The sequence below is a fragment of the Exserohilum turcica genome, assembly GCF_000359705.1.
Source record: "Exserohilum turcica Et28A unplaced genomic scaffold SETTUscaffold_12, whole genome shotgun sequence".
Taxonomy (NCBI): domain Eukaryota; kingdom Fungi; phylum Ascomycota; class Dothideomycetes; order Pleosporales; family Pleosporaceae; genus Exserohilum; species Exserohilum turcicum.
In genome coordinates, this window is record NW_007359937.1 from 972143 (window position 1) to 994205 (window position 22063).

At 54.6% G+C, this 22063-nt stretch overlaps 9 protein-coding genes across 9 annotated transcripts; 5 read left to right on the forward strand and 4 right to left on the reverse strand.

The window, feature by feature from the left end:
• The first annotated feature begins 1541 nt into the window (after window positions 1–1541).
• Window positions 1542–3890, forward strand: SETTUDRAFT_127096 (uncharacterized protein). The gene is made up of 2 exons (XM_008024487.1): window positions 1542–3312; window positions 3361–3890. Exons 1-2 carry the CDS (start codon window positions 1610–1612, stop codon window positions 3617–3619), a joined length of 1962 nt encoding a protein of 653 aa, XP_008022678.1. The 5' UTR covers window positions 1542–1609; the 3' UTR covers window positions 3620–3890.
• Window positions 3891–4312: 422 nt separating this feature from the next.
• SETTUDRAFT_26062 (uncharacterized protein) lies at window positions 4313–5613 on the forward strand (the record flags this gene model as incomplete). The annotated part of the gene is made up of 4 exons (XM_008024216.1): window positions 4313–4412; window positions 4478–4754; window positions 4805–5154; window positions 5573–5613. The coding sequence occupies 4 exons, from the start codon at window positions 4313–4315 to the stop codon at window positions 5611–5613; spliced, it is 768 nt and encodes a 255-aa protein (XP_008022407.1).
• Window positions 5614–8004: 2391 nt separating this feature from the next.
• SETTUDRAFT_45855 (uncharacterized protein) lies at window positions 8005–9475 on the reverse strand. The gene is made up of 5 exons (XM_008024307.1): window positions 9266–9475; window positions 9099–9214; window positions 8565–9044; window positions 8369–8516; window positions 8005–8314 (listed from the first exon to the last, which is right to left on the reverse strand). The coding sequence occupies exons 1-5, from the start codon at window positions 9447–9449 to the stop codon at window positions 8292–8294; spliced, it is 951 nt and encodes a 316-aa protein (XP_008022498.1). The 5' UTR covers window positions 9450–9475; the 3' UTR covers window positions 8005–8291.
• A 347-nt stretch (window positions 9476–9822) lies between these two features.
• SETTUDRAFT_167534 (uncharacterized protein) lies at window positions 9823–11133 on the forward strand. Its single transcript, XM_008024488.1, has 5 exons — window positions 9823–10033; window positions 10108–10128; window positions 10204–10335; window positions 10399–10546; window positions 10604–11133. The coding sequence occupies exons 1-5, from the start codon at window positions 9946–9948 to the stop codon at window positions 11103–11105; spliced, it is 891 nt and encodes a 296-aa protein (XP_008022679.1). The 5' UTR covers window positions 9823–9945; the 3' UTR covers window positions 11106–11133.
• A 161-nt stretch (window positions 11134–11294) lies between these two features.
• Window positions 11295–12870, reverse strand: SETTUDRAFT_167535 (uncharacterized protein). Its single transcript, XM_008024489.1, has 4 exons — window positions 12611–12870; window positions 12495–12544; window positions 12298–12430; window positions 11295–12218 (listed from the first exon to the last, which is right to left on the reverse strand). Exons 1-4 carry the CDS (start codon window positions 12803–12805, stop codon window positions 11553–11555), a joined length of 1044 nt encoding a protein of 347 aa, XP_008022680.1. The 5' UTR covers window positions 12806–12870; the 3' UTR covers window positions 11295–11552.
• Window positions 12871–13691: 821 nt separating this feature from the next.
• SETTUDRAFT_103951 (uncharacterized protein) lies at window positions 13692–16022 on the reverse strand (the record flags this gene model as incomplete). Its single annotated transcript, XM_008024490.1, has 2 exons — window positions 13692–14517; window positions 14572–16022. The coding sequence occupies 2 exons, from the start codon at window positions 16020–16022 to the stop codon at window positions 13692–13694; spliced, it is 2277 nt and encodes a 758-aa protein (XP_008022681.1).
• Window positions 16023–16866: 844 nt separating this feature from the next.
• Window positions 16867–19249, forward strand: SETTUDRAFT_45859 (uncharacterized protein; the record flags this gene model as incomplete). Its single annotated transcript, XM_008024308.1, has 3 exons — window positions 16867–16887; window positions 17654–18110; window positions 18285–19249. 3 exons carry the CDS (start codon window positions 16867–16869, stop codon window positions 19145–19147), a joined length of 1341 nt encoding a protein of 446 aa, XP_008022499.1. The 3' UTR covers window positions 19148–19249.
• A 57-nt stretch (window positions 19250–19306) lies between these two features.
• Window positions 19307–19886, reverse strand: SETTUDRAFT_26068 (uncharacterized protein; the record flags this gene model as incomplete). Its single annotated transcript, XM_008024217.1, has 3 exons — window positions 19307–19361; window positions 19584–19713; window positions 19835–19886. The coding sequence occupies 3 exons, from the start codon at window positions 19884–19886 to the stop codon at window positions 19307–19309; spliced, it is 237 nt and encodes a 78-aa protein (XP_008022408.1).
• Window positions 19887–20600: 714 nt separating this feature from the next.
• SETTUDRAFT_45860 (uncharacterized protein) lies at window positions 20601–21952 on the forward strand (the record flags this gene model as incomplete). Its single annotated transcript, XM_008024309.1, has 6 exons — window positions 20601–20673; window positions 20757–20897; window positions 20969–21064; window positions 21231–21400; window positions 21460–21479; window positions 21535–21952. 6 exons carry the CDS (start codon window positions 20601–20603, stop codon window positions 21863–21865), a joined length of 831 nt encoding a protein of 276 aa, XP_008022500.1. The 3' UTR covers window positions 21866–21952.
• Window positions 21953–22063: the final 111 nt, after the last annotated feature.

Genomic DNA, 22063 nt, shown 5'->3' on the forward strand with positions numbered 1-22063 from the left:
AGCTATTATCCGATTTCCAAAGGCGAGTTGTTGTTTTTGTTGGTGGCTTTTTTTTTAATCCTTGGTCGAATGTGTGTGTGTGAGGGTGCATAGTGTGACCGATTCAGGGAGCGTTCCTGGATCTGTAACGCCATGGCGTGCTGGCGAATCAGAGACCCCTGCAGGTGATCGGAGAGCACGGCCCCAGTCAGACATGCAGCTCACCCCAAAGCGCAGGAACCGTGGAACGACTATCCGTTCGGCGGGCGCATGCGCCAGACGGCCATGGTGGGGGTGTTTTTGCAATGGCGACGGGCGGAGAATACTGCGAGGGGGGCAGCGGCGAGGGCGGCGTGGATGTGCAGGCATGGCGGGCGCGGGCGGTGGCGGTGGCAGCATGTCAGGCGGCTAATAGGCGTTATGGTACGTCGGGTGTATGATGGTGAAGACACGCACGCCCGCACGCACACGGATTATCGGTGTATATGTACACATGGATGGGAAAACACCCACCCACCACACAACAGGGCAGGAAGGCGCGATGCAGGTAGGGGGGCAGGCGCGCGCGGGGGCACATGGACGCTGTACATGGCATTTGCATTCACTCGCCGCCTGTGTGGCTGGCCCAACGGCTGGCTGCACTGTACGCGGCTGATGCCATGATGCCATGTTTGATACGTCTACTACTACGCCTGCGCCTGCGCCTTCCGCTTCCTCTTCCTCCTCCTCTTCCTCCTCCTCCGCCTCTGCCTCTGCCTCTGCCTCCGCCTCCTCATCCCGACAGCAGCAGCCGGCATAGGCCAGGATTCCTTCACACGTACACACACACCTATACACCACACACGCACACACACCACAGACCGCAGACCGCATGCCGCATGCCGCACACCCATACACACGGCACTACACTACACCACCGGTCCCCACGCACCCTCGCCGCGGGTGCGCGCGCCCCGGGCTCGTCGACGTGCTCTGCCTGGCGTAAACTGTTTTTCTGTTCTAGGGCTCCGTCGTACCCCAAGCTTTGGCCCGCTGCTGTCCCAAATCGCTCTCTGATGGCTACTTGAGGCCCTTGAGCCCCCCCCCAAGCACCACGCAACACGTCTTTCGCCCTTTCTCTTCTTCCTCGTGTTGCTCTCGTTCTTCCTCTTTCTCTCTTCTCCCTCGCCCTCCCTCCCTCTTCCTCTCTCTTTTTCCCTCTTGCGCCTCCCTGTTCCCGCCCACGCCCCCGTTGTTGTTCCATCAATCCCGCTTGCGCTGGGGGCGCCGCCATCAATCTCTCGTTGGCAATCCACGCTTGGTGTTCCTCTCCCTCCGTGTACCCTGTTTGGCCCGCTACCCCGGCCCGCCATTCGCCTGCATTCCGCCTTTGGTGTTCGCCCCAGCCCTTGCCCCCATCCGCCTTTGACACTTTTTTGGTGTTGAGTCTGCACACCCGCCGCCCGCGCACCCAGCCAGCCAGCCAGCCAGCACCACCGGCCTCTCGCCTCGCCGCGCCGCGCCCCTCTCCTCTGCTCTGCATAGCCGCTTCCCCCCCCCCAGCCCTCTGAAGCCCTCCACACGCCCTGCACCCCGCCTGGCCCGAGTTTTTTTGTTTTCCCGCGCTGCATCCTCTTGCCTGTGCCGCGCCATGGACGTCGACGGTGCGTCTTCGCCCGGCAGTCTGAGCTCGCCCCCACACTCGCCCGAGCAGGGCACGCCGACGTCGACAGTTCGCGCATCTGCAGGCGGTGTTGGTGTTGGGACTAGCACCCCCACCCCTGCAAATGCATCGCCTGCAACACATGCCCGAGGCCTGACGGCCAGCGGCCAACCACGAAAGAAGCCGGGTCCAAAGCCAAAGGCCAAGGATCCCACTGCCCTCGAGCCCGAGAAGAAGACGCGAAAGCCTCGCAAGTCGGAGCCCAAGGATCCAAGCATTGTCCCCGTTCCGCGCAAGAGAAGGACAAAGGCCTCGCTCGAAGCACAGTCGCACGCACAGTCGCAGCCACAGGCACAACCACCGCCACAGCCACCGCCCCAGCCCGCACCACCGCTCGTCGAAGAGAAGCCGCCTATCAAGCACTCGCCCGCACCGCAGACCAGGCCCAGCGAACCCGCACCCGTCCTGCCCGCAGAACAGCCACCCGCTGTGGCGCAACCTCCTCGCATGCTGGCCAACCCCGAACCCACGCTTCACAGCAATCCCAACCTTTCGCACATTAGCGCCGTACCCTCAACACCACGCCCCTCGAGCTCAGGCCAGCGATATGATCCCATTCGAGGTGGCATCTTTGAATCAAAGCCCCAGCCGGCTGCTCCCGCTCCTCCGCCCGTCTCACCACCTCTCAACCATCGTGCCAGTGCCTCTCCCTCTATTACCAGTTTGATCGACCCGCCCTCTGCCAGCAATTCCTTCTATTCGCATCCTGTTAAGCTTCCCCAGCAGTCGTCCGTCACCTCGGCGCCTGTCTCGCCTGCGGCCTTTTCTACGCGCCCTGGCTCGGTCCTGCCCACTCAGGAATTCCCGCCTCAACCCCAACCCCAGTCTCAACCCCAACAGCATCAGCATCAGCCTCAGCCTCAGCCTCAGCCTCAGCAGCAACATCAGCAACAACAACAACAACAAGAACAAAATCCGCATTTGCTTCAACCCCAGGTTCAGCAGCACCCTGCCGCAGCATCAGGACCAACTCCCATGGACATTGACTCTGAGCCTCACAAGCCAGTTTCTGTACCCATGACAAAGTCAAACTCGGCAAACTCAGGCACGCCCTCGCACTCCAACGCCCCAACACCACCCACCAAGGCTGCGCGCCAAAAAGAGGCTCCCCCGCCTCTGCCTACGGGTAGCGGGCTCTTGTCGGGGACGCCGTTTGGCCCAGTCGCCAACGCCAATGGTGCATCCGAGACACAGGGTACCAACATCTACCTCCATTTCGACCTCAAGGGACGCGACAACGTCACGATTAATGTTGCTCAAGAAGTCGAGAAAAAGTACGGCTTTGCGGCTCTGCATCCCCGCATCGCTGCCCGCAAAGAGCGTCAACGCCAAATCACCGCCGCTGGTGCTGCCCTGGAGAGAGCGGCAGGCGGAGGATCCAACGATGACCAGTCTGTCGATCTGTCAGAGAACGAGAGCAACGTCGAGATGGGGGGTATGGACGACGAAACATCAGCCAAGGAAAATGGGGGCAAGAAGCGAAGAAAGAGAAAGCAGGAAGACTATGACAAGGAAGATGACTTTATTGATGACACGGAGCTGGCCTGGGAGCAACAAGCACTCATGGCTAAAGATGGTTTCTTTGTGTACAGTGGCCCGCTTGTTACCGAGGAAAAACAACCTGTGGAAAGGTATGTGACCGATTTCTCGCTCGGTCGATCTGGACTAACAGTATATAGGGCCGATGGCACTATGAGGCGCGGAAGAGGACGTGGACGCGGCGGCACAGTACGGGGAGAGGCAGCTGGTCGTGGCCGGGGCCGTGGCGGAGGCCCTGGGTCTCGTGGTGGCTCTACAGTCCGTAAGCCTCGCGTTACCAAGGCTGATCGCGCTGCCATGGAACAGGAAAAGGCGGCACGCGAGTCTCTTGCCCAGACAATTGCAACCAAACCCATTACCGCCACCTCCAACCAGACTGGCCAGGCTAGTGCGGCATAAACCAAAATATTGTTTCCCGACACAACGACTCTCAGAAGCTGTTGTCACCATTGGGTGTGATTTGGCTTCTTAGCGCACCAAACCACCACACTAGCCCCACGGATCCTACAAACTCATTCGAGCATCTTTTCCTTTGGCAGCATTCACTCGGGGTCTCGCGACCATGTTCTTTCTTTTAACTTCCCTTCTTCTGTATCTGATTAGTCTCTTGTACGATACCCACAGTGGGCGGTGCGGAATATCACCTGGCTGGCAGGATATAAAGTCTAAAGGCGTTTGCATGTGTAGATAATTTAGCCATCACTACTGTGTTACAACGCAGTCTTGTCTCAAGATTATAGAAATATCACTCTTCATACGTAGATGCATTCTTTTTGGGTTTGATTTTTGTAGTCCCTTCACTATGCTACTGCCATCAAGCCAGGTCGTAGTGGGGCTATAGCTGTGTTTGCTCTCACCTAAACTGGTAAGGGACCCTGAGTTTCTCTCACCTCGATCAATACAACGTCACTCTCGGATAGAGCAGCTTCCACTGTTGCCTGCTCACTCCACTTGAACATTCATCCTGGCAACCACTCGTTCCTTCCTTTCGAAACTAGCACACACGCACAACATATCCCACACTTCTCGAACGCAGCAATCAAAAATAAAAGAAACAAAAAGGACCTATAGACCAATTCAACTACCCGCCTCATGTCGCCGCCCATATTCGCCGGCGTCACTGAGCGCTCGCAAAAATTCTACAACGGAACCTACACGTGGGATTCTGACGGCTTCACTGATGACACTGGAGGTATGTGCTGAGTTCAGCCCCCGATATGAAAGTGGTAAGAGAGACGATGTAATAACAATGACTAGTGCATCGATACTTTGACTGCTATGATCCTGTTGCTAGGGCCCCGACGCCGTTGCCACCGATGGGTTTGGCTGGTGATGACAAGGGTGAGGTACAAGATCAGTCAGGCACCCTATCAGTAAACCATGACAAGTTTGGAGCCACGAAAAGTTTCACCTTTGCCTTGGATGGCGGGAGCAAGAGGGGCACAGTGACGGTGCAGTGTCATGAACTGTTTCGTGATCGTGCGGATAGGGAGCATCTGATTGGAAAGATGGAGGGCGTCTTGGTTGCGAGCAAGTAAGTCACGGCGCTTCAACCTTTCGTTACGGCTACTAATATATTACTAGAGCACACAACGTGGATCTGACACTCGAAGAATGCTACCAGCTGTGTGGAATCCCGTACTCTGATACACGCGTCGGAAAGGCCTTGCCAGAAAACATCACTCCACCTTCAAGTCCGTCGAACAATAAATGCACTGAATCAAAGCTTTGGAGTCCTTCCTCGCTGTCAGAGCTTTCAAGCTGCCCGTCAGATCTCTCGGAATGGGATGTGGCTCAGGCGCCGAAGAACCAAGCAACTGCAACAAAAATCGCGCCACAAGAACTGCCGTTGAAAGTAGAAAAGCCAAAGCCAAAGCCTGGCACCCGAGGCATCGCGCAAAAGGTTAAAAATGGTGTCAAAAAGCCGGCCGCTAGTACGGCAACAGCTAGACGACGGCCCACTTGACGATCAAACGACTGGTATGCTGCCTACGTTTGCACTCTTGAGGTATAGCCACATGCAATAAGTGGCTCATTATCGAGTGTGGCGTTTAAATAGGTGGTCAATTTCTCACTCATATGCCGCACTTGAAACAGCTATATGAGCGGAACAAGCTTGATCACAGCCTTGATTCATATATTCCCTCAGTGTCGGTGCTGCAGACCCAGCAAATTCAACTACTAGCCATGGATACCGGGAAAAGCGGAAAAGATGGTGCTATTTACTCGTATGTATCCAGCCCACCAGTAGCAAAACAGCCGCTATCCATTCAATATTATGTGATACTACATGCCCCGACTCATTAGCCCTTAATCTCCATCTGCGTAGCTACAGCTGACGTGGGCAAATAGAACTAGCCACGTACGCGCACACGCCGCAGTTTGGCGTCTAGATTAGGTAAAAAAACGATGCCTTTTTAGCCAGCACAGCCACAAATACGAAGGTCACAAAACCGCGCAGAACAGTGCGTTTTTTTTTCCAATGGGCGGTTTCACGGCGCCAAAAATCAATAATGTAAGGGTATGTAATATCAGAACTAGCAGATATTGAAGAGACATGACCACGCTCGCGCTCGCTAACTACTGTACGGCGGTTTTTTTTGGGTTCACGGAAATTGGCCATGCGTTCGCTTCGTAGAGTGCTCGTGTTGTAGGTATGTGCATGAAAAAAAAAGGGAGGAGGTAGGCGATGCATGTGATAAGTACTTGGCGCTTTTGGAAACTAATCTATATATTCAACGAGGGTCGCTTGTATAAAGACTCAAGCTACATATCAGTTTGCTCTGGTAAGAAAAGAAAAGAAAGCACATCTTGACATTTCGGTTTCTTCTCGAAGACTACTTGACTCAAGTTGTCATATTCTCAAGGTCATTATTCTTCTCGGTTTCATATACTCGGTCAGTCAGTCAGTCAGTCAGTTAGTCAATCGGTCAATCGATCAGGTAAGACAGAAAAGCCTTCTCACTATATTCATCCATTCATCCATCATTCCATCATCCCATCCTACACAAAGAACCGCACCATATCAACCCCAATCCCCAACCCCCAACCTCAACAGCAGCCAAACCTAACACCCACTCCAGTCCACACGCCACCACCACCACCACCACCACCACCAACAAAAAAAAATGCATCTCTCCCTCCTCCTCCCCACACTCCTCACCACCCTCACGACTCTCTCCGTAACCGCGAGTCCAGCCCCCAACGCCAGAGTCGACGCCCTCATCATCGCAGACCTCGAGGCACGCGGCACATGCTGCACGTGTCCCGGCGGCCATTTTGGCTGTGGCGGTTATTGCTATCGGACTTGCCCCAGGTGCATTTGGCATAGCTGCTAGGAATGCTGTAGAGGGGGTTGGATCAGATGGGGGTGAAGAGAATGGGGGATTGGGGAGAGTGTGGGAAGTTGTGTGTTTGTGATGGATGAGGGAGAGGGTGAGGGAGATGGATATGATGATTCTGTTTCTTGTCTTGGTATCGGTATTGGTATTGCTTGTGAATAGAGCGCTTATCGAGCCAATTTCTCCCTCCTCTTCCTTCTTCTTCTTCTTCTTCTTCTTCTTCTTCTGAATAGTTTTCGACTCTTCCCACGGATTCTAGTGCCATTCCTCTCTCCCTTTCTATTCCCTACCGCCCCTTCTCCGTTCCTTACCCAAATCCTTGAACCCCAGTCTAATATACAACGCTCCCTTCCCGTCTAGCTGGGTAAAAAAAAAGCCCCTCGTGAGAGCAAAACTCCCATTCGTCCGTTCACTCGCTAGCACACCTTCCACCGCTTCAACTGGTATGTGTGCGTGTGTGTGTCTCTCTCGCGCCCACTCATATCCCTGGCGTTTTGAAAGAGCAGAAGCATACTATATTTATGTGTGTGTGTGTGTGTGTGTGTCTGTGTGTGTATAGAACCACAAGGCAAGTAAATAAGCAGCTAAAAGTACACTCCGAACAACATCGTCCAGGCAATGCACAGTATTGCTATTCTGCTTCTGCAAAAGCGGCTATGAGAACAACACAGACGGCACAAGAATCGCTGGGTTAATCAGTCTAGCGAGAACCAGAAAGATAATGGGTTTAGAGCCTACAGGAACAGAACTATAATGGTACTAGTGGTGAAGTCCATTGGTATCCCGCCAGCCGAGGTATATATATATATATTGTGCATCAGTTCCCGAGACGCCAATCGCGCCATCCAAGTGCACTGAGGAGATGTAGAAGAAGAAAAAATAGCTAATAACTCGGCTCTTGGGAGTGTCTCAACTACACATTTCTAAAGGTATACAGGCGGTATTCAATCAAAAAAAAAAAACTAAAACAACTCATCTTTAGTACGAGCGTTTGGTGGTATCATACGTGTAATGTATTTGACCACCCCCTTTTTCACACGAGCCAAACGTGTGGATTTGCGGTGCCTCGGGTGTCGTGGTATATTGGCTGCATATGGCTTTAGAGACATCATCATACTTGGTCTCTCTACATGCATGCTGTTTTCATCTGTGCCTGAAAAGGGATCTCTTGGAGTGAATTAGTAGTGATTGCGGATAAGGATTAACTGCATTTTGCTAAGTATTGGGCGAATAAATATCTTGTGGAGATGCGTAGCTGGTGAGGATTGGCTTTGCTCATCCCGAGACCACGGTAGCAAACAGCGCGTTACAGCTTGCCTTTATTATCTAACAACAGATTAGGCGACATGGACAAGGTACAACTAAAAGGGAGTAATCAATATACCCATTTTCACTCGATTTATACACCACTGCGACCGCATATGCAACCCACACTTCACCTTCAAAAACACCCATTCAGCCACGTATATATCAAAACATATTCATCATTTCTTTTAGGGCCCAAACCATATGCGGTCATGGCCACGAGTCATACAAAGAAGAGATATCCCACAAACTATTTTACACATGATCAACGCCCCCAATGTTACCTGAAGATTGAGATGCGTTACAAGATTATACAAGAGGAAGCTCGAACACATCGGTCTAGCCTCGTTGAAGCGTCATTTTCGTCGTACCGATCTTTGTGGCGTGCCTCTTGTGCATTGGCCATTGGAAAGTCTGACGCGAGTTTATGCAACAAAGGTCTTGATGTCTAGTAGATTTGTTAGCCCTCGAAGCTATAATCAATTGCATCTGGGTAACGTACTGTTGAGCCACCTGACATACTCCTTCTGCTCCTTGTGGTCAATGTAGTCAGGAATGAAGAGGGCAAGACGGGTGTTGATGCCACGCTCCTCAAGGTACTTCTCAAGAAGAATTTGGAGGTCCTCGTCCAGGTTGTTAAAAGGAGGGCCCTGCTGCAAGTTAGATGATGGTCGAGATTTAAATCCGTCGCCACATACCGTGTAGAGGGCACGTCGAGCCCAGTCCTTCTCCGCAGTAGCAGGGTCGGCTAGGTCACCAGAGGGGAAGTAGTAGAGGTCTTCAATCAGGAAATCGCCGTCTTGAGCAGTGGCCTCGATAACCAAGGCGCCCTTGCTGGGACGCTCGATGCGGATGGTTGCATGGGCAGGGAACCCCTGCTGCTGCTCGTCATTCTCGTAGTCGTCCTCGAGCTCCTCGCGGTCGGCGGGAGCAACGCGGTCCTCGGGAGCGACACGGATGTTTCCGTCTTGAGTCTTGCCCTGGTTAATGGCACCCTTGGTGTTTGCGCCTCCAGACTGCACGTCCATGTCGGCATCGTCAAACAAGGCATTGTCGTCGGAGAATTCATCGCCAGTCTGGTTGTTGTTGAGGTCGGCCGTGGTGAAGGTGATGCGGATCTTCTCGTCGTTGTACGTGCGGGTGAGGACGACTTCCTGGTTGCCGGGCTGGTCTTCAATCTGTGGCAATGTAAGCATGGGGCCATGCATGTGCAAGGATGCAAAAGGGCGCACCTCAAAGGGGCTGTTGTCAAGATACTCCTTGATGTTAGCAGAGAGGTCCTCGTCCTCCTTCATGCTCTCCTCCATGACGATTTCGCTCTCGAGCTTTGCGACCAACTCTTCATTGACTGCCGTTGCATTAGCCAAGCGCGTCTACTCGAGACATATCCACTACATACTGCCGCTGTCTTGTCTCCGCGCGGCAGACACGGAGAAAGAGGCTGTGAGACGGGGAGCAGCGACCGCCCATGCGGGCTGGAAAGCAGCCGTCTGGCGCAGAAACGCTTGCGGGCGGACGGCCTTTGTAGAGAAGCGGGCGGCGGACCGCGGGGCGCTGCGGGCGAGGGATCGCAGAGAAAGCATGGCGGTGATGGCGGCGATGGTGTGTTTGTGTGCAGAGGCAGAAGGGCACCAAATTGGATTGGAAGAGAAGAAATGCGAACCAATGGGTGGATACGTGGGTGTCGCGGCGAGAGGCGTAACTTTTCGAGGGTCCGAGCTCGTGCTCGCGGGGCCCAAAAGGCTGATGTCAAGCGGGACGGCTTGGCGCCGAAATGCGGCGCCGACTGCTCTCATCAGCCGCCGCGTGCAGCCACATCTGATTGCCTTTTGGCACGCGCTGGGGCATAACCAAGTGCACGGCAAGAGACGGCTCCATGGCTGCGCCCATCTCTTGATCCCCATCGATTAATTGACTTTTCTTCTCCAAGGACGTTTTGTTTGTCGCCCCCCTCCCGTCCCGATTACAAGACTACGTCACCACTCCCGTTCATCGCAAGAGAGACGCGGTCCGCGAACGTAGAGGAAGAGGAAAAAAAAAAGTTGGCTTCAAACATCCAATTGCACGCCACCCGCCATCATGGCGACCGTACCGCCGGAGAAGAAGAAGAAGCCGAGTGCTATGCGCTCCATTCTCGCTGGCGCAACTGCTGGCGCCGTCGAAATTTGTAACCCTCCCACCTACCCACTTGCTCCGAGCAGCGGACAGCCAGAAACACCATACTGACCTCTTTTCGTGCAGCAATTACCTATCCCGCTGAGTGTACGCTGTGAATCTCTGAAGCCTTTTTTGTTTAACTTCCACGCGGCGAGGACGGCCCTGACGCACAAGATATAGTCGCAAAGACACGATCGCAGCTCAACCGAAGATTACCAGACGGGAAGAAGCTGCCATGGCCGCCGTTTGGCGCGCAGTGGTACGCCGGGTGCACAACGTTGATTATTGGCAATTCGCTCAAGGCGGGAATAAGTGCGCTTGCCCAAGCATGCTGAAGCGCGGAGAGGGATGTTGGGCTGACACACAAGTGCCTAGGATTCGTCGCGTTCGACATGTACAAGAACATGCTGGCCGATGCAGAGGGTAAGGTTTCCGGCCCGGCGACAGTCATCGCGGGCTTTGGTGCAGGAGCCACAGAGTCGCTACTGGCAGTGACACCCTTTGAAAGCATCAAGACACAGCTGTGAGTATGCCATTAACCCACCTTTTTACTCTCTCTCTCGCTGACCCCGTATCCCAGCATCGACGACCGCAAGTCCGCAAACCCACGTATGCGCGGTTTCCTGCACGGCTCCAGGGTCATCGCCCAGGAAAAAGGTATTCGCGGCTTCTTCCAGGGCTTCCTGCCCACGACCGCACGACAAGCCGCAAACTCAGCCGTCCGCTTCTCCAGCTACACGTCGCTCAAGCAGCTGGCACAATCCTATGTCGCGCCAGGCGAAAAGCTCGGAGCCGTCAGCACCTTTGGGCTCGGAGGCCTCGCAGGCATAATCACCGTCTACACCACCATGCCCATCGACACAGTCAAGACGCGCATGCAGTCGATCGAGGCCCGCAGCTCCTACAAGAACAGTCTGGACTGCGTCGTCAAAATCTTCAGGGACGAGGGCCTCCTTACCTTTTGGGCCGGCGCTCTGCCCAGACTGGGCCGTTTGATCCTCAGCGGCGGCATTGTCTTTACCATGTACGAAAAGTCCATGGAGCTCATGGACAAGTTGGACCCACAGGGCAAGTACATTTAGAACATAAAAAAAATAAATGTGAACATGCACAATGGAATAATCCAAATGCATTACCTGCTGCCACAAAGTCAAAGACCTCAGCAGTACGTAATGCGCCCCTAAAATAAATCACGCAGAATAGACAAATGGCGTGTTTTTTTCTTTCTGCATACAAACAAAGTCATGATGATGAATTCAGGGGTTTGGGGGGGAAATGGGAATTCTGGCTCCACGCTTCTATGACATGATGCTAGTTTCTTGACTCTATGCTCCGATATGCTAAACGGCTTTTACATACTGTGCTGCCCACGCGAAACACCCAACACACCTGTCTAGGCCGCAATCGCTGGTCCTTCTCTGTAGCCACTTCAAACATCATTCGCACACCCTCCCACCCCTACGCCAGAACAATTGTCTCACTCTTAAAAAGCTGCCAACCTCCCCCCGTCTTCACCCAGCGGAAACCAACTAGGTGGTGGCGGGTGCGGGTGCAGTGGCCGGCTCGGTGCCAGCGGGTGCGGGTGCGGGTGCGCCACCAGCACCGGCCTCAGTGGGAGCAGGGAGAGCAGCGTTGTTAATGGCGTCGCCCTCGCTCTTCTTTGCCCACTTGGGCTCCCGTGCCCACTGGGGGTCCCACCAGGGGCCTGCATCGCTCAGCGAGCAGCCCTTCTCACACTGGCATGTTCCACCAAATTCCTTGGGCAGATTCTCGGCCGGAACCTGAGCCAACAGCTCCTTCTGGTATCCGCTGCCCAAGACGTGGATCTTGGCACTTGTGACGGGGTCGAGGAACTTCTTGACCACGCTAAACACGCCCGAGAAGCCCCAGGGCGCGTTGATGACGTACATCTTACCCAGACGCTCCGGGTAGTAGTTTTGGCTGATGGCCGAAACAGCGCCCAGGTAGCCGTAGACCGACGCTGCCTTGCCCAGACCCACGCCCTTCAGGTCCATGATTGTGCATGACGTCTCAAGGAGGTAGCCCGACTTGCGGGAGCAGGCCGGAAGACGGGGGTCGGCCATCTTTTCGTATTCGCAGACAAGGTTCTGGATCATACGCTCTTGCGAGGTGATCTTTTGGAGTGCGGGGAGGTCGACGTTGCCAAGCTGCTCGATGTACAGTGGGCGGCCATCCTGTTTGAGCAATTAGTCGTCTTCCCTTGGCTGGCTAAAGCTCATGTCCCGCGTGTCGAGATGGAGAGTGGATGCATACCTTGTCCGTCTTGTGGTAGTACTGGGGGTAGAACTTGAACACCTCGGGTCGTTCGGTGTAGTCAAAAGTACGGACCAGCTCCTCGACACCGCAGCCGGCGTACTCGCTCCTCCACTTCTCGCAGTCAACGAACCTGGAGCTCGTCAGTCGGTCTGTCCTGCTGCTTTTGCCGTGCTCAGTCACTGTGCACCACTCACATCTGTTTCGAGGCCTCGACATTGAACTTGCGCGCACGGAGGAATCGCAGCTGTCAAGTGGCTATTAGCATACAAGGGGGCGTGTAAGACGGCGCAACCAGCATGAGCAGGCGTACCAGAGTCAAGGTGTCGAGGTTCTTGGTGTAGCCAGCCTGCTCCAGAGCAGTCCTCAGCTGGAAGACCTGAGCATCTTGCTCGGGCGTCGTGTGGCCGGGATGTCCATTCTGAGCGGTGGGCGAGATAGTTGGGAAATCGTACTGGTCGTACTTGGGGTCGAGCTTCAGCTCAGAGGTGGATGCCGTGGCTGCCATGGTGTGATGGATAGGCGGAGAGAGACGACGAATTGTAACAAAGATGTAAGGAGTTTGCAAGGGATACGTGTTGCGCGGCTTGGGGTAAGTTCGTCGAGGAGCGCGCACGCTGATGCTGTCTAAGTGGGTCCAGTTGCCGCGGCGGTCAAGCGAATCTAAGTAAAGCCACAAAACCCCCTCCCCCCTCACATCATCTCAACCCTGGTGCCAGCAGCTAGCTCCCGCCGTCCAGCGAATAATCGCCACAAACACTGCCCCATGACGCCATCTTTGGCCATCACTGCACCGTGGCTGCTGGTTCTGCTACCCGTGGCTTTCGCCGGCCTGTTTCACGTCACCGGCACTCATCATTGCGCATTGTCATTGTCCTCGTCTGGAACGGCTAAACCATGGTCGGGACATGCTAGCAAAAGCAGGCGACCTGGCCTTTTTTGGGAGAGCTACCTAGTTGATACATTGCAGAAAAGAAGAACGCAAGAGAAACCCAGAAAATAGATCAAGAAAGAAGGGAAAAAAACAGAACCCATGTCGCGAAACACCTGTCGCAGAAACCAATCGAACGCTTCGCACCCCGAAAAGAGAGTAGTAGGCCGTCCTTTCCGTCGTCAGGCTGCCAAACAAAGAGTGTTCCAGACAGAGAACAACAACCAGTGATGTGAGATTCGTGTACTAACCGCCCCCTGCAAGATGATCAGACCGCGCCCCCCGTCTATCGAGCGGTCCGCCCTGTCATTGCCAAATCTGAATTGTCATCCATGAAGCCCCCAAGGGACGTGAGCCGACGATAGCAACCGAACACCGAGCAAAAGACGCCTGGAAACGATGGAGAACGCTATACCACAAGCCTATTGACATGCCCGGAGGCCGACCGACCTTTTGGTGTCGATCAATTCCTTCGCTCCCGGCTAGGCCCAAAGTCGACCTCGGACACCTTCTTGGCCTCTTTTCGGTTCTTGACAATGTACTGTGCGTACAGCGCGATGTGATCACTGGGGAAGTGGTAGTTGGGGAACCCCGGCACCCGCTGGAGGTAGCCTTTGTCAATGTCGCCAAGAAGACCAACCACTTGAAGGGTATTGGTCGAGTACCAGATGTAGTCCAGTACTCCTTGGAAGTGAGGGACGTAGTTTGTAAACGCCAGCTCGCCAATGGATGCGTAGCTGGACTTGAGACTGAAGGGATGGGATATGCCGTCTCGTGTGAAGTTACCATACTTGCGGCTTCCCAGATCCGCGTGAACATTCGAAATGTTGCCATTGGTGATGAGATCGTAGACACCAGACGACGGAAGCGAATTGAAATCACCGCAGAGCAAGAGCGGTATGTCGGCGGGGTCGGTGTACACCTTGGAGGGCCCGGGCTCCTGCGTCGGGTCCGGCTCTGCTACTTCGTCGTTGTCACCATTCGTGAACTGGTACACGACCTTGTTTGTGCAAGGCGGGTGCTTTGTCCATTGTGTTGCGAACTTTGTGATGCCTTCCATCAGAATGGCGACTTGCACAAGCTTCACGTCTTGGAATGCAGGGTTCCAAAAAACGTGCACGTTTCCTACAATAAATCGTGAGCCCGTAGCGCGGTTCTCCAGGAATGCAAGCACTCCAATGTCGTCTCGGGGCATAACACGGTTGAAGATGTCGTGCTCGCCTTTCATGTCGGGTCGATTGATGGCTGTGTTTGCAAAGTCGATGAGCTGCTTGTCCAGCAAAATGTACCTATACCAGTCAGTCAGTGAGTTTCATGGAAAAACGCACTTATCCTCGACTTACTTGCTGTTCTTGTAAAAGATAGCACACCCATCGACAAGCTTGGCTTCTCTCTCAGCCATGGTTCGCGCCCTGGACTTTGGCCAAAATACTCCCTTGTAGTCATTGTGCGCCAGTGCTGCGCGGAAAAACTCATTGAAGCTTTCCTGGTCGATTTCTTGCAAACATACAATGTCTGCGTCGCGCTCTCGCAGTTCGGCCAAGATGAGTTCTCGACGACTTTCCCACGCGAGCGCTGAGCTGGGCGTGTAGCCATACTGTGACTGTGTGCAGTACTTGTCGCACAGAATGTTGTAGCTGAGCGCGCTGACAGTCTCCTGAGATGTGTCTTGAATCTCATCGAGAACAATCCAGTCTCGCTCCGGGGGCGCCTCGGGTCCGGGGGCATTTTCACGGAAGTGCTTGATGAGTTCGGTGGTACCTTGTTCCATAATGATTTGCTTGAGATCATCTGGAATCGGGTTTCCTTCAATGCCGAGCACCTCCAATTGATACAGGGATCCCAGCTCGTACGGCAGATTCTCAATGTGGTTGTCAAACAAGAGCAGCTGCTTCAAATTGACCAGCATGCCAATCTCCGGGGGCAGGTAGTGCAAGTTGTTCAGGGAGAGATCCAGATGTGTGAGGCTGCGTAACTGTCCAATCTTCTGGTGCACGTAGGTGAGCTTGTTCGAGTTGAGGTAGAGCTTGGTCAGAAAGGTGTAGGCGAAGAGGGCCGGAGTGATGACCTTGAGGTTCTGGCCGCCAAAGTCGAGAATTGTCCAAATGTGCTGGTCCTTTGCGTCTTCGGCTCGCTGGGCAGCCGGCCTGTTGCGCTCTTCCTTGTCCGCCTCTTTCTGCATTCCATTGGTTGTTCCAGCGACCACGCTCTTGCTGACACTCGGGTGGATCCTGGCGTGCGAGTGGGCCTGTGTCATCTCGCGGGCCGTCTGGTGCAACTTCAATTGCTCTTGCCAATGCTCAGTCTGCGGCTTGCTAAGGGCGCTGTGCACGCTGCCCGGGGTGCCGTTCTGGAGGTGGCCGGGGGTGAAGTGGGGCTGGACGCTGGACATGCCGCCGCTCGAGATGTTGTGCTGGTGGTTGTACTGTCCAACATGGCTGTTCCCAGTGAGGTCTTGGTGCTGCTGGTGGTGTTGGTGCTGATGCTGGTGGTGCTGGTTGTGTTGGAAGGGCTTGCCAAGGCCCATCTGCATGGCGGCGTAGTTTTGCTGCCCAGTCCGCCCGTTCATCATGACGTTGTGGCCCTGGTGCCCATGGCCCTGGTTGAACATGCCGAACTGCTGGGGAGACGATTGGCGGCCGGGGGATCGAGCTGGCGAGGGCGAGTCGGGGTTGTTGAAGGGGATGCGGGCGCTAGTGGTAGGCGATCGCACGCGGCTGGGAAGGTTTCGAGTGTTTTGTCGCGGATAAAAGGACTGGCCGGTTCCCCTGGGGTAGACCGAGTACTCGGCCATCTAAGGGAATGGCGAGGGGAGACGTCGAGGGGCCCGCAGGCGGGCGTGTGTGCTGGGGATGCAAGCCGCGGGTCGCTATAGCAAGTAAAGGCGGCAGGTAGGCGTAGGCGGTAGGGTTCGGGCACGCGACCGTCTTCGTTTTAACATGGGCGCCCGTACGACTCCTCGACATGAGCACGCGCTAGCAGACGCGGCACCTGTGTACCATGTATCGGAGGCCGCGGCGGTGGGCGCGTGAGGGTGATATCAAAGCGGGGACTTTTGGCGCGCTCGAGGGCTGGCGTGGGCTGGCGAGGGCTGGGGTTTGGGGGGTACGAGAGCGGGCGTGTTGGCAGCGAAGGGCCGGCGCGCTGTTGTTTGGGTATTGATATGGGTGGCAGGCTATGGGTTCTGGGGGGCAGTCAGTGGGCTGGCGTAGCGGGGGGATCAAAGAGGCTGGAGCTGCAGCGGAGAGGCGTCGAAGCGGGTGGAAGGCATTGCACGTACAACAAGTGAGCATGTCCAGGGGCGCGCAGAGAGGGAGTTGTGTCGCAATTGTGCGAGACGGGCGGGGCGAGAGTCCAACTGCAGCGCTGTGTGAAGAATAGAGAGCGTAGTGATGCGATACGTGAAGGCCGAGAGGTTGAACCTTGGCCGAGCCATGGGGGGCGCCGCTAAACCGCCCACGTGACCTGGTGGGAGCGTCTCACAAGGGCGGCGGGTCCTGAAACCGCCGGGCTGTCGCCTCGCGTGCGTGGGCGCAGCAGGGCTTTTTTGCGCAAGCTGCCTGGGCTGCTTGAGTGCAGTGCATGTATATATATATATATATATATAAATACATGTCTGGCTGGTTGGCTGGCTAGCAATGGCACTGGCACTGAGACTGGTACTGGTACTGTGCGCAGACAATGGCGGATCGCGGGCAAGCAAGGAGGGGGGGACGTACTACTACATCCTACTATTACTACTACCACTACTACTACCAGCACCACCACCCGCCACGGCAACATACAAATCAAAGACACGGCGGGCGTGTTTCAGGGCGCACGCAGAGTGATGGCATCAGCTGCAGCGCGCGTCCCCCCTACGGCTGATGCCGCGCTCATGCATATCCTCACGGCCACGGCCAGACAGAATGCTGGGGAAGCACACAGCCGCTCGCGGTGATTGGGGACATGTCACTGTTGCTCGGCACGCTCCAAGGCGACGCGACTCACCTGAGCGCCCGCCCTACCCTGCCCTGCCTCACACGCATACGTACATACGCCCGCTGCGGTACCGACATATATCCCCCATACACGGCCATAGCCTCCTCTCCTCACGCCCACGCCATGCCGCCCCCGCCCTGTCTGCCACTGCCACTGCCACTGCCACTGCCACTGCCACTGCCCTCCTGTCGACCGTCCCGCGTCTGCTTCTGCTTCATTTGCTGCTGACTCGCCATCCCACGCCCTCCCCTCCCCTCCCCCCCCCTCGACGAGCCCAATCTTACGCTCCCACCTCCCGCTAAAAACAGTGGGGCCAGGGTCGGAGTAGACTGGAATAACTCTAATCACGCTTCCGGACCGTTTCGATGGGCGACTGGCAGTTGGCAAGATCTCTCTCTGGCCACGCTCTGCCACAGACTCGCGTTTGGCTAATCTACTCCCCAGTATCGCTACTACGGCGCACACCCCTCGGCCAGCCCGCCCGTCCGCCCCAAGACTGTCGAAGCAAAGCAATGGGATCTGGCCACGACGGACGCGCTCGGTAGAACCATCTCCGCCTCCTCGACATCTGCCTCCTCAGGCCCACGAGTTCACAGCACAATGGACATTACCCGCGGCTCCATGTCCAGCAGCTCCACCCAGAGCACAAAGGACGATGCCGCCGGCCCCCCTAGCGACCCCTTTGTCCTGCGCCATGGCCGACGATACATTCGGAGCGCTTCCGGCTACCCTCTGCCCTGCGACCTGCCCGAACTCCATCGCCAGAATCTACAAACCCTCCTTGCCACCGCCGTCTTCGGTAGAGCCTTGGGCTCCACCCCCTCGCAGCCGCCCCGAAAAGTATTGGAAGTCGCCTGCGGCTCAGGATACTGGTCCGCCGTGTGTCACGAATGGCTGAGTGGTATGTCAAGCTAACTTTGTTAGCGCCCTGTCCTGCATCACCCTGAACTTGATTTTTCTCGTCACAGCAACCACAAGTCTTTTCTTTCTTTTTCTTTCTTCGTTCTTTTTGCTCTGGCACAGCCGCCGCCACCTCAGCCCACCCCGCTGCCGTTCGCTGCTGACCCATGACCAGGGCAGGGCTACGAAGACGTCTCCTTTACCGGCTTGGACATTGTGCCCTTGGCCGGAGACCTACAGCGCCAAGGCATCGATTGGAAGTTTGTGCAGCATGATCTGCGCAAGCTGCCGCTGCCCTTTGACGATGAGGAGTTTGACATTGTCGTCATGAAGGACCTGAGTATGGTGGTGCCTCTGGGAGCGCCGTCGCAAAGGACCCTTGACGAGTGCATGCGCATCCTCAAGTCCGGCGGCACGCTAGAACTCTGGGAGAGTGACCACATTATCCGGTCGATCATGCCACACCCGCCACCGCCGCCAGGCAAGAATCCCCAGGACTATGCCTGCGCCGTGTCGACGGGAACCTTTTTGATCTCGCACACTACACCCTTTATGGATGTTCAAAACAAGTATCTCCAAGACTCGAATGCGTGGATCCAAGAAGCCCTGGGCCGACGCAAACTCTCCCCAACTCCATGTTCCCGCATGTCGGAGATGCTGCTGCAGGAAACGGAGACACTGTGTGAAGTGGAAAACCGCAGAGTGGCGATTCCTCTGGGCGAACCGCGCTGGGAGCGCGAAGCGGCAGGCGAAACCCTGAAGCGGCGAGGAAGTGATGCCGGGAAACTCAAGGTGGGCAGTGAATTGGTCGAGGGCTCTATTCTGACAAAGGAGCAAGCGGCCATTCGGCACACGGCGCTGCTGGTGGTCATACAGCTGATTGAGAGTCTAGAACCACTGCTCAAGGAAGTCAGTGGTAAGAACCAAGAGGAGTGGCAGCGCTACTGGAACTCGATGATTACAGACTTGCTGGAGCAAAGGGGGGCGTCGAGCGGAGAATGTCTCGAGGTGGGAGTGTGGTGGTGCAAAAAGGTGTAAGATATTTGATAGCATACCCGTGTCTGTTTGTCTTGTTTTTGTTGTTTTTGTTGGGTTTTCTGTTTGTGATATCCCTCCGGCCTCCGGACAGGCCACAGTTTTTTTTTGTTGTCGTTATTTTTTGGTAAATTTGAGGTTTGATGTTGCACTTTCGGGGGGCTATGCGCCTTTATCGTAGCGCTGGCGCAGTGTACGATACCGCTTCAGATAGTACCTGGACTCTGTAGTCAGTCGAACAATTATTCCGTGTTTTAGTTTTTTTTTTAGTTTTTTTATTGCAGGTTTTGGGTGAAGGACGTCAGCCTGATGAAACACAACCAAACATACAGAGCTTCAATTTCTGAGCGACAAAATATTAGCTTCTTCGGGCTAAAATACGTTTGGTGGTGGTGGTGGTGGTGGTGGGGATCAAAACAACGAACCTTTCTTCACATACTCGGCCCTCTCGATGCCCTGCTTGATCTTGACCTCGTCGGTCAAATGGCGTTGGCTGGCAAATGCGCGGTGCAGACGCGTGCGGAAGTACTCGTATCCTAGGGGATATTCACGGCCCATGTACAGCAATTCTGTTTTTTTTTCACACAGTGAGTATTTTGTGATTCATCTCTCAAATCAAAGAAGGAATAACGAAGCTGTGTGTGTGTGTGTGTGGAGAGAGAGAGAGAGAGAGAGAGAGAGAGTACCCACCCTTGTAGATACGCATGACCTGGTAGCGAAGCGGTGTGTTGGAGGCGGCCATATCGTCTGTCTGTCTGTCTGTCTGTATGTATGGCTAACCACAGCAAGCAAGCAAGCAAGCAAGCAAGCAGGCGGGGGCGTTTAGGTAGAAAAAGCAGCAAGCAAGTAAATATCTTGCTATCACGAATAGAAGAAAAAAAAAGGATAATGTCAAACGAATAAAGCACCAAGTAGAAAGTATGCAACGCAGCGACGTCAAGGGTGGGTGGGTGGCGTAAGTAACGCCGAGTCTTTTCGTTTTCCCCCTCCACGGCCAAAAATGTATACGTTATGTATGTGTATCTTTGATGTCGTCAAGTGGTGTGTGTCCAAAAGGCTAAGAGCAACTTTACTACTTACGCTCAGACCCTCTCTCCAGGGGTGGGGGAGGGGGGGGGGTTTTTTCCTTCCCTGACGTATACTACCTATAGCTTGGGAGAAAGAGGGGGAAGGGCTGGGGCAAGGAGAAAGAAAGGCGCAAAAAAAAAGGTGGGAACCTCGGCTTCTTTTGCCCGCGCGCGCGCCCCTCTTCTCTCCGTTTTCGGAACGAGGGACAACAGATAGGTTTGCGCTGGATGGGTGATTGATTGATTGATTGATTGATTGGTTTGCATTACAACTTCTTCAAGACTCTCTCACGTTATTATTGTTTTTCTTCGTCTGTGTGAATTACTTCCTGTTTATTTTTATTATTATTTTTTTGCGCATCATGATGCGGCCATTGGTGCGGCCGGCCATGTTCCGCGTCAAGCAGCTTCCGCTGCTTCAGTTTGTTTCGCGGAAACGCCATCAGTCGACCGTGTCTAGTGGTATGTGACTACGATTCGAAATGCAAGGATAGCGTCCTGGCGTGGCACATGAGCTAATTGTTGTTCTCATTGCAATACTGTAGATACGGCACCTGCTACGGCTGCACTGAGCCCCAGGTGGCTTTCAGACGTCAAAACGCGCATTGGAAAGTGCATCAGTTTTGGCATCAACTCGACGCAGGTTGAGGAGGCTGGCTCGATATTGCAGGAGACGGCGGACAATTGTAAGTGCTTTGGCTTAGCATTGTTGTTCATGTGGCTATGGGCAAGATGCTGACTTGTATTGCCTTGCAAGGGAGAGAGCTTGTAGCAGGAAGCGAAGGCTTTCTCACAGGCAAGCAATGGCGCGGTCTATACCGTCAAGAGGTTGTTTGGGGAGAAATGGTTAGCAGCTCCAGCCAATGTTTCAATGGCCAGTTACTAACGTGAGCGATGGCTGTGTGCAGGATAGCATGGTAGGCCTACTGCAACTGTGTTTCTGTATGATTGCTGATCAAGTCCAAGGGTAATTAATGATCGCTGCCTCAATTTCAGAGCGGAAAAATTCTCATCACTTCCAGGTCACGTCAACAATGTCATGTATAATCGATATGCAGAGTCGGCCAGGGTCAATTGGACAATGAACTTTGCGGCCAGCGACCCGCAGCATAGAGCCGAGTGGATGCAGCTCATGACACCAGAAAGCGTGGGCTTGATTCTGCGGAGTATCAAGACGGATTACAAATTTGTGAGTATAGGCACGCTGGTTGCAAGGCCAAAGAGGACGATTCACTGACGTGACAACAGCCGATGAAATGGCCAGACAGGTTTGTGTGCCAGACAAATGCAAACACCATGCGGCGCTAACAGGTGCGCCAATAGAGTCACTGTGCTCCATAAGCTCAGCAACAAGCCCGCTCACAATAGCGATCACTTCATCCTCGATGTGCTGATTCTCTCCGAGGCACATCGGCGCCCAGCCGCGCGCTGCATTGAAGACATTGTGGTCTACGACTACCGGACAGCGAAAAAAACACGGCTGCCGCCGTTTATGATGGCAAAGTTCGAGGAAACGTTCAAGCTGCAGGAGCAGGCGAAAAAGGAAAACGGCGCCAGGGTCAGGGTGCTTTTAGAGCGGGTGCGGGCGCTGGAGAAGAGTAGCTGGGATAGGCCGGATGCAAAGGAGGACTTTGGAAGCGCGACGGATGCATAGGGCGGGGGAATCATGACCAAGCAAGACGGCATCTCTGATGGGCATGGCTGGTTTGGTAGTCGCAGTCGGGTGAAATAGAGATTAAGGTAGCAATGGCAGAGTAGGATTAGCAATGCCCGGCAGTCTGGGCCATGTAACATGCAGGGAGAGCAATGCTGACAGGCAGGAAATGGTACATGGTAATACTGGCAGGCTGTT

Bases quoted from the DNA above. Each gene is read 5' to 3' on its own strand.
- SETTUDRAFT_45855 (XM_008024307.1), bottom strand. From the start codon at position 9,449: ATGCTTTCTCTGCGATCCCTCGCCCGCAGCGCCCCGCGGTCCGCCGCC. The intron at 9,215-9,265 runs GTATGTAGTGGA...ATGCAACGGCAG, and splicing joins GCGGAGACAAGACAGCGGCA to TCAATGAAGAGTTGGTCGCA. The intron at 8,315-8,368 runs GTACGTTACCCA...CAAATCTACTAG, and splicing joins GTATGTCAGGTGGCTCAACA to ACATCAAGACCTTTGTTGCA.
- SETTUDRAFT_167534 (XM_008024488.1), top strand. From the start codon at position 9,946: ATGGCGACCGTACCGCCGGAGAAGAAGAAGAAGCCGAGTGCTATGCGC. The intron at 10,034-10,107 runs GTAACCCTCCCA...CTTTTCGTGCAG, and splicing joins TGCTGGCGCCGTCGAAATTT to CAATTACCTATCCCGCTGAG. The intron at 10,336-10,398 runs GTGCGCTTGCCC...ACAAGTGCCTAG, and splicing joins TTCGCTCAAGGCGGGAATAA to GATTCGTCGCGTTCGACATG.
- SETTUDRAFT_167535 (XM_008024489.1), bottom strand. From the start codon at position 12,805: ATGGCAGCCACGGCATCCACCTCTGAGCTGAAGCTCGACCCCAAGTAC. The intron at 12,545-12,610 runs GTACGCCTGCTC...GCCACTTGACAG, and splicing joins ACCTCGACACCTTGACTCTG to CTGCGATTCCTCCGTGCGCG. The intron at 12,431-12,494 runs GTGAGTGGTGCA...GACGAGCTCCAG, and splicing joins GTCGAGGCCTCGAAACAGAT to GTTCGTTGACTGCGAGAAGT.
- SETTUDRAFT_127096 (XM_008024487.1), top strand. From the start codon at position 1,610: ATGGACGTCGACGGTGCGTCTTCGCCCGGCAGTCTGAGCTCGCCCCCA. The intron at 3,313-3,360 runs GTATGTGACCGA...AACAGTATATAG, and splicing joins GAAAAACAACCTGTGGAAAG to GGCCGATGGCACTATGAGGC.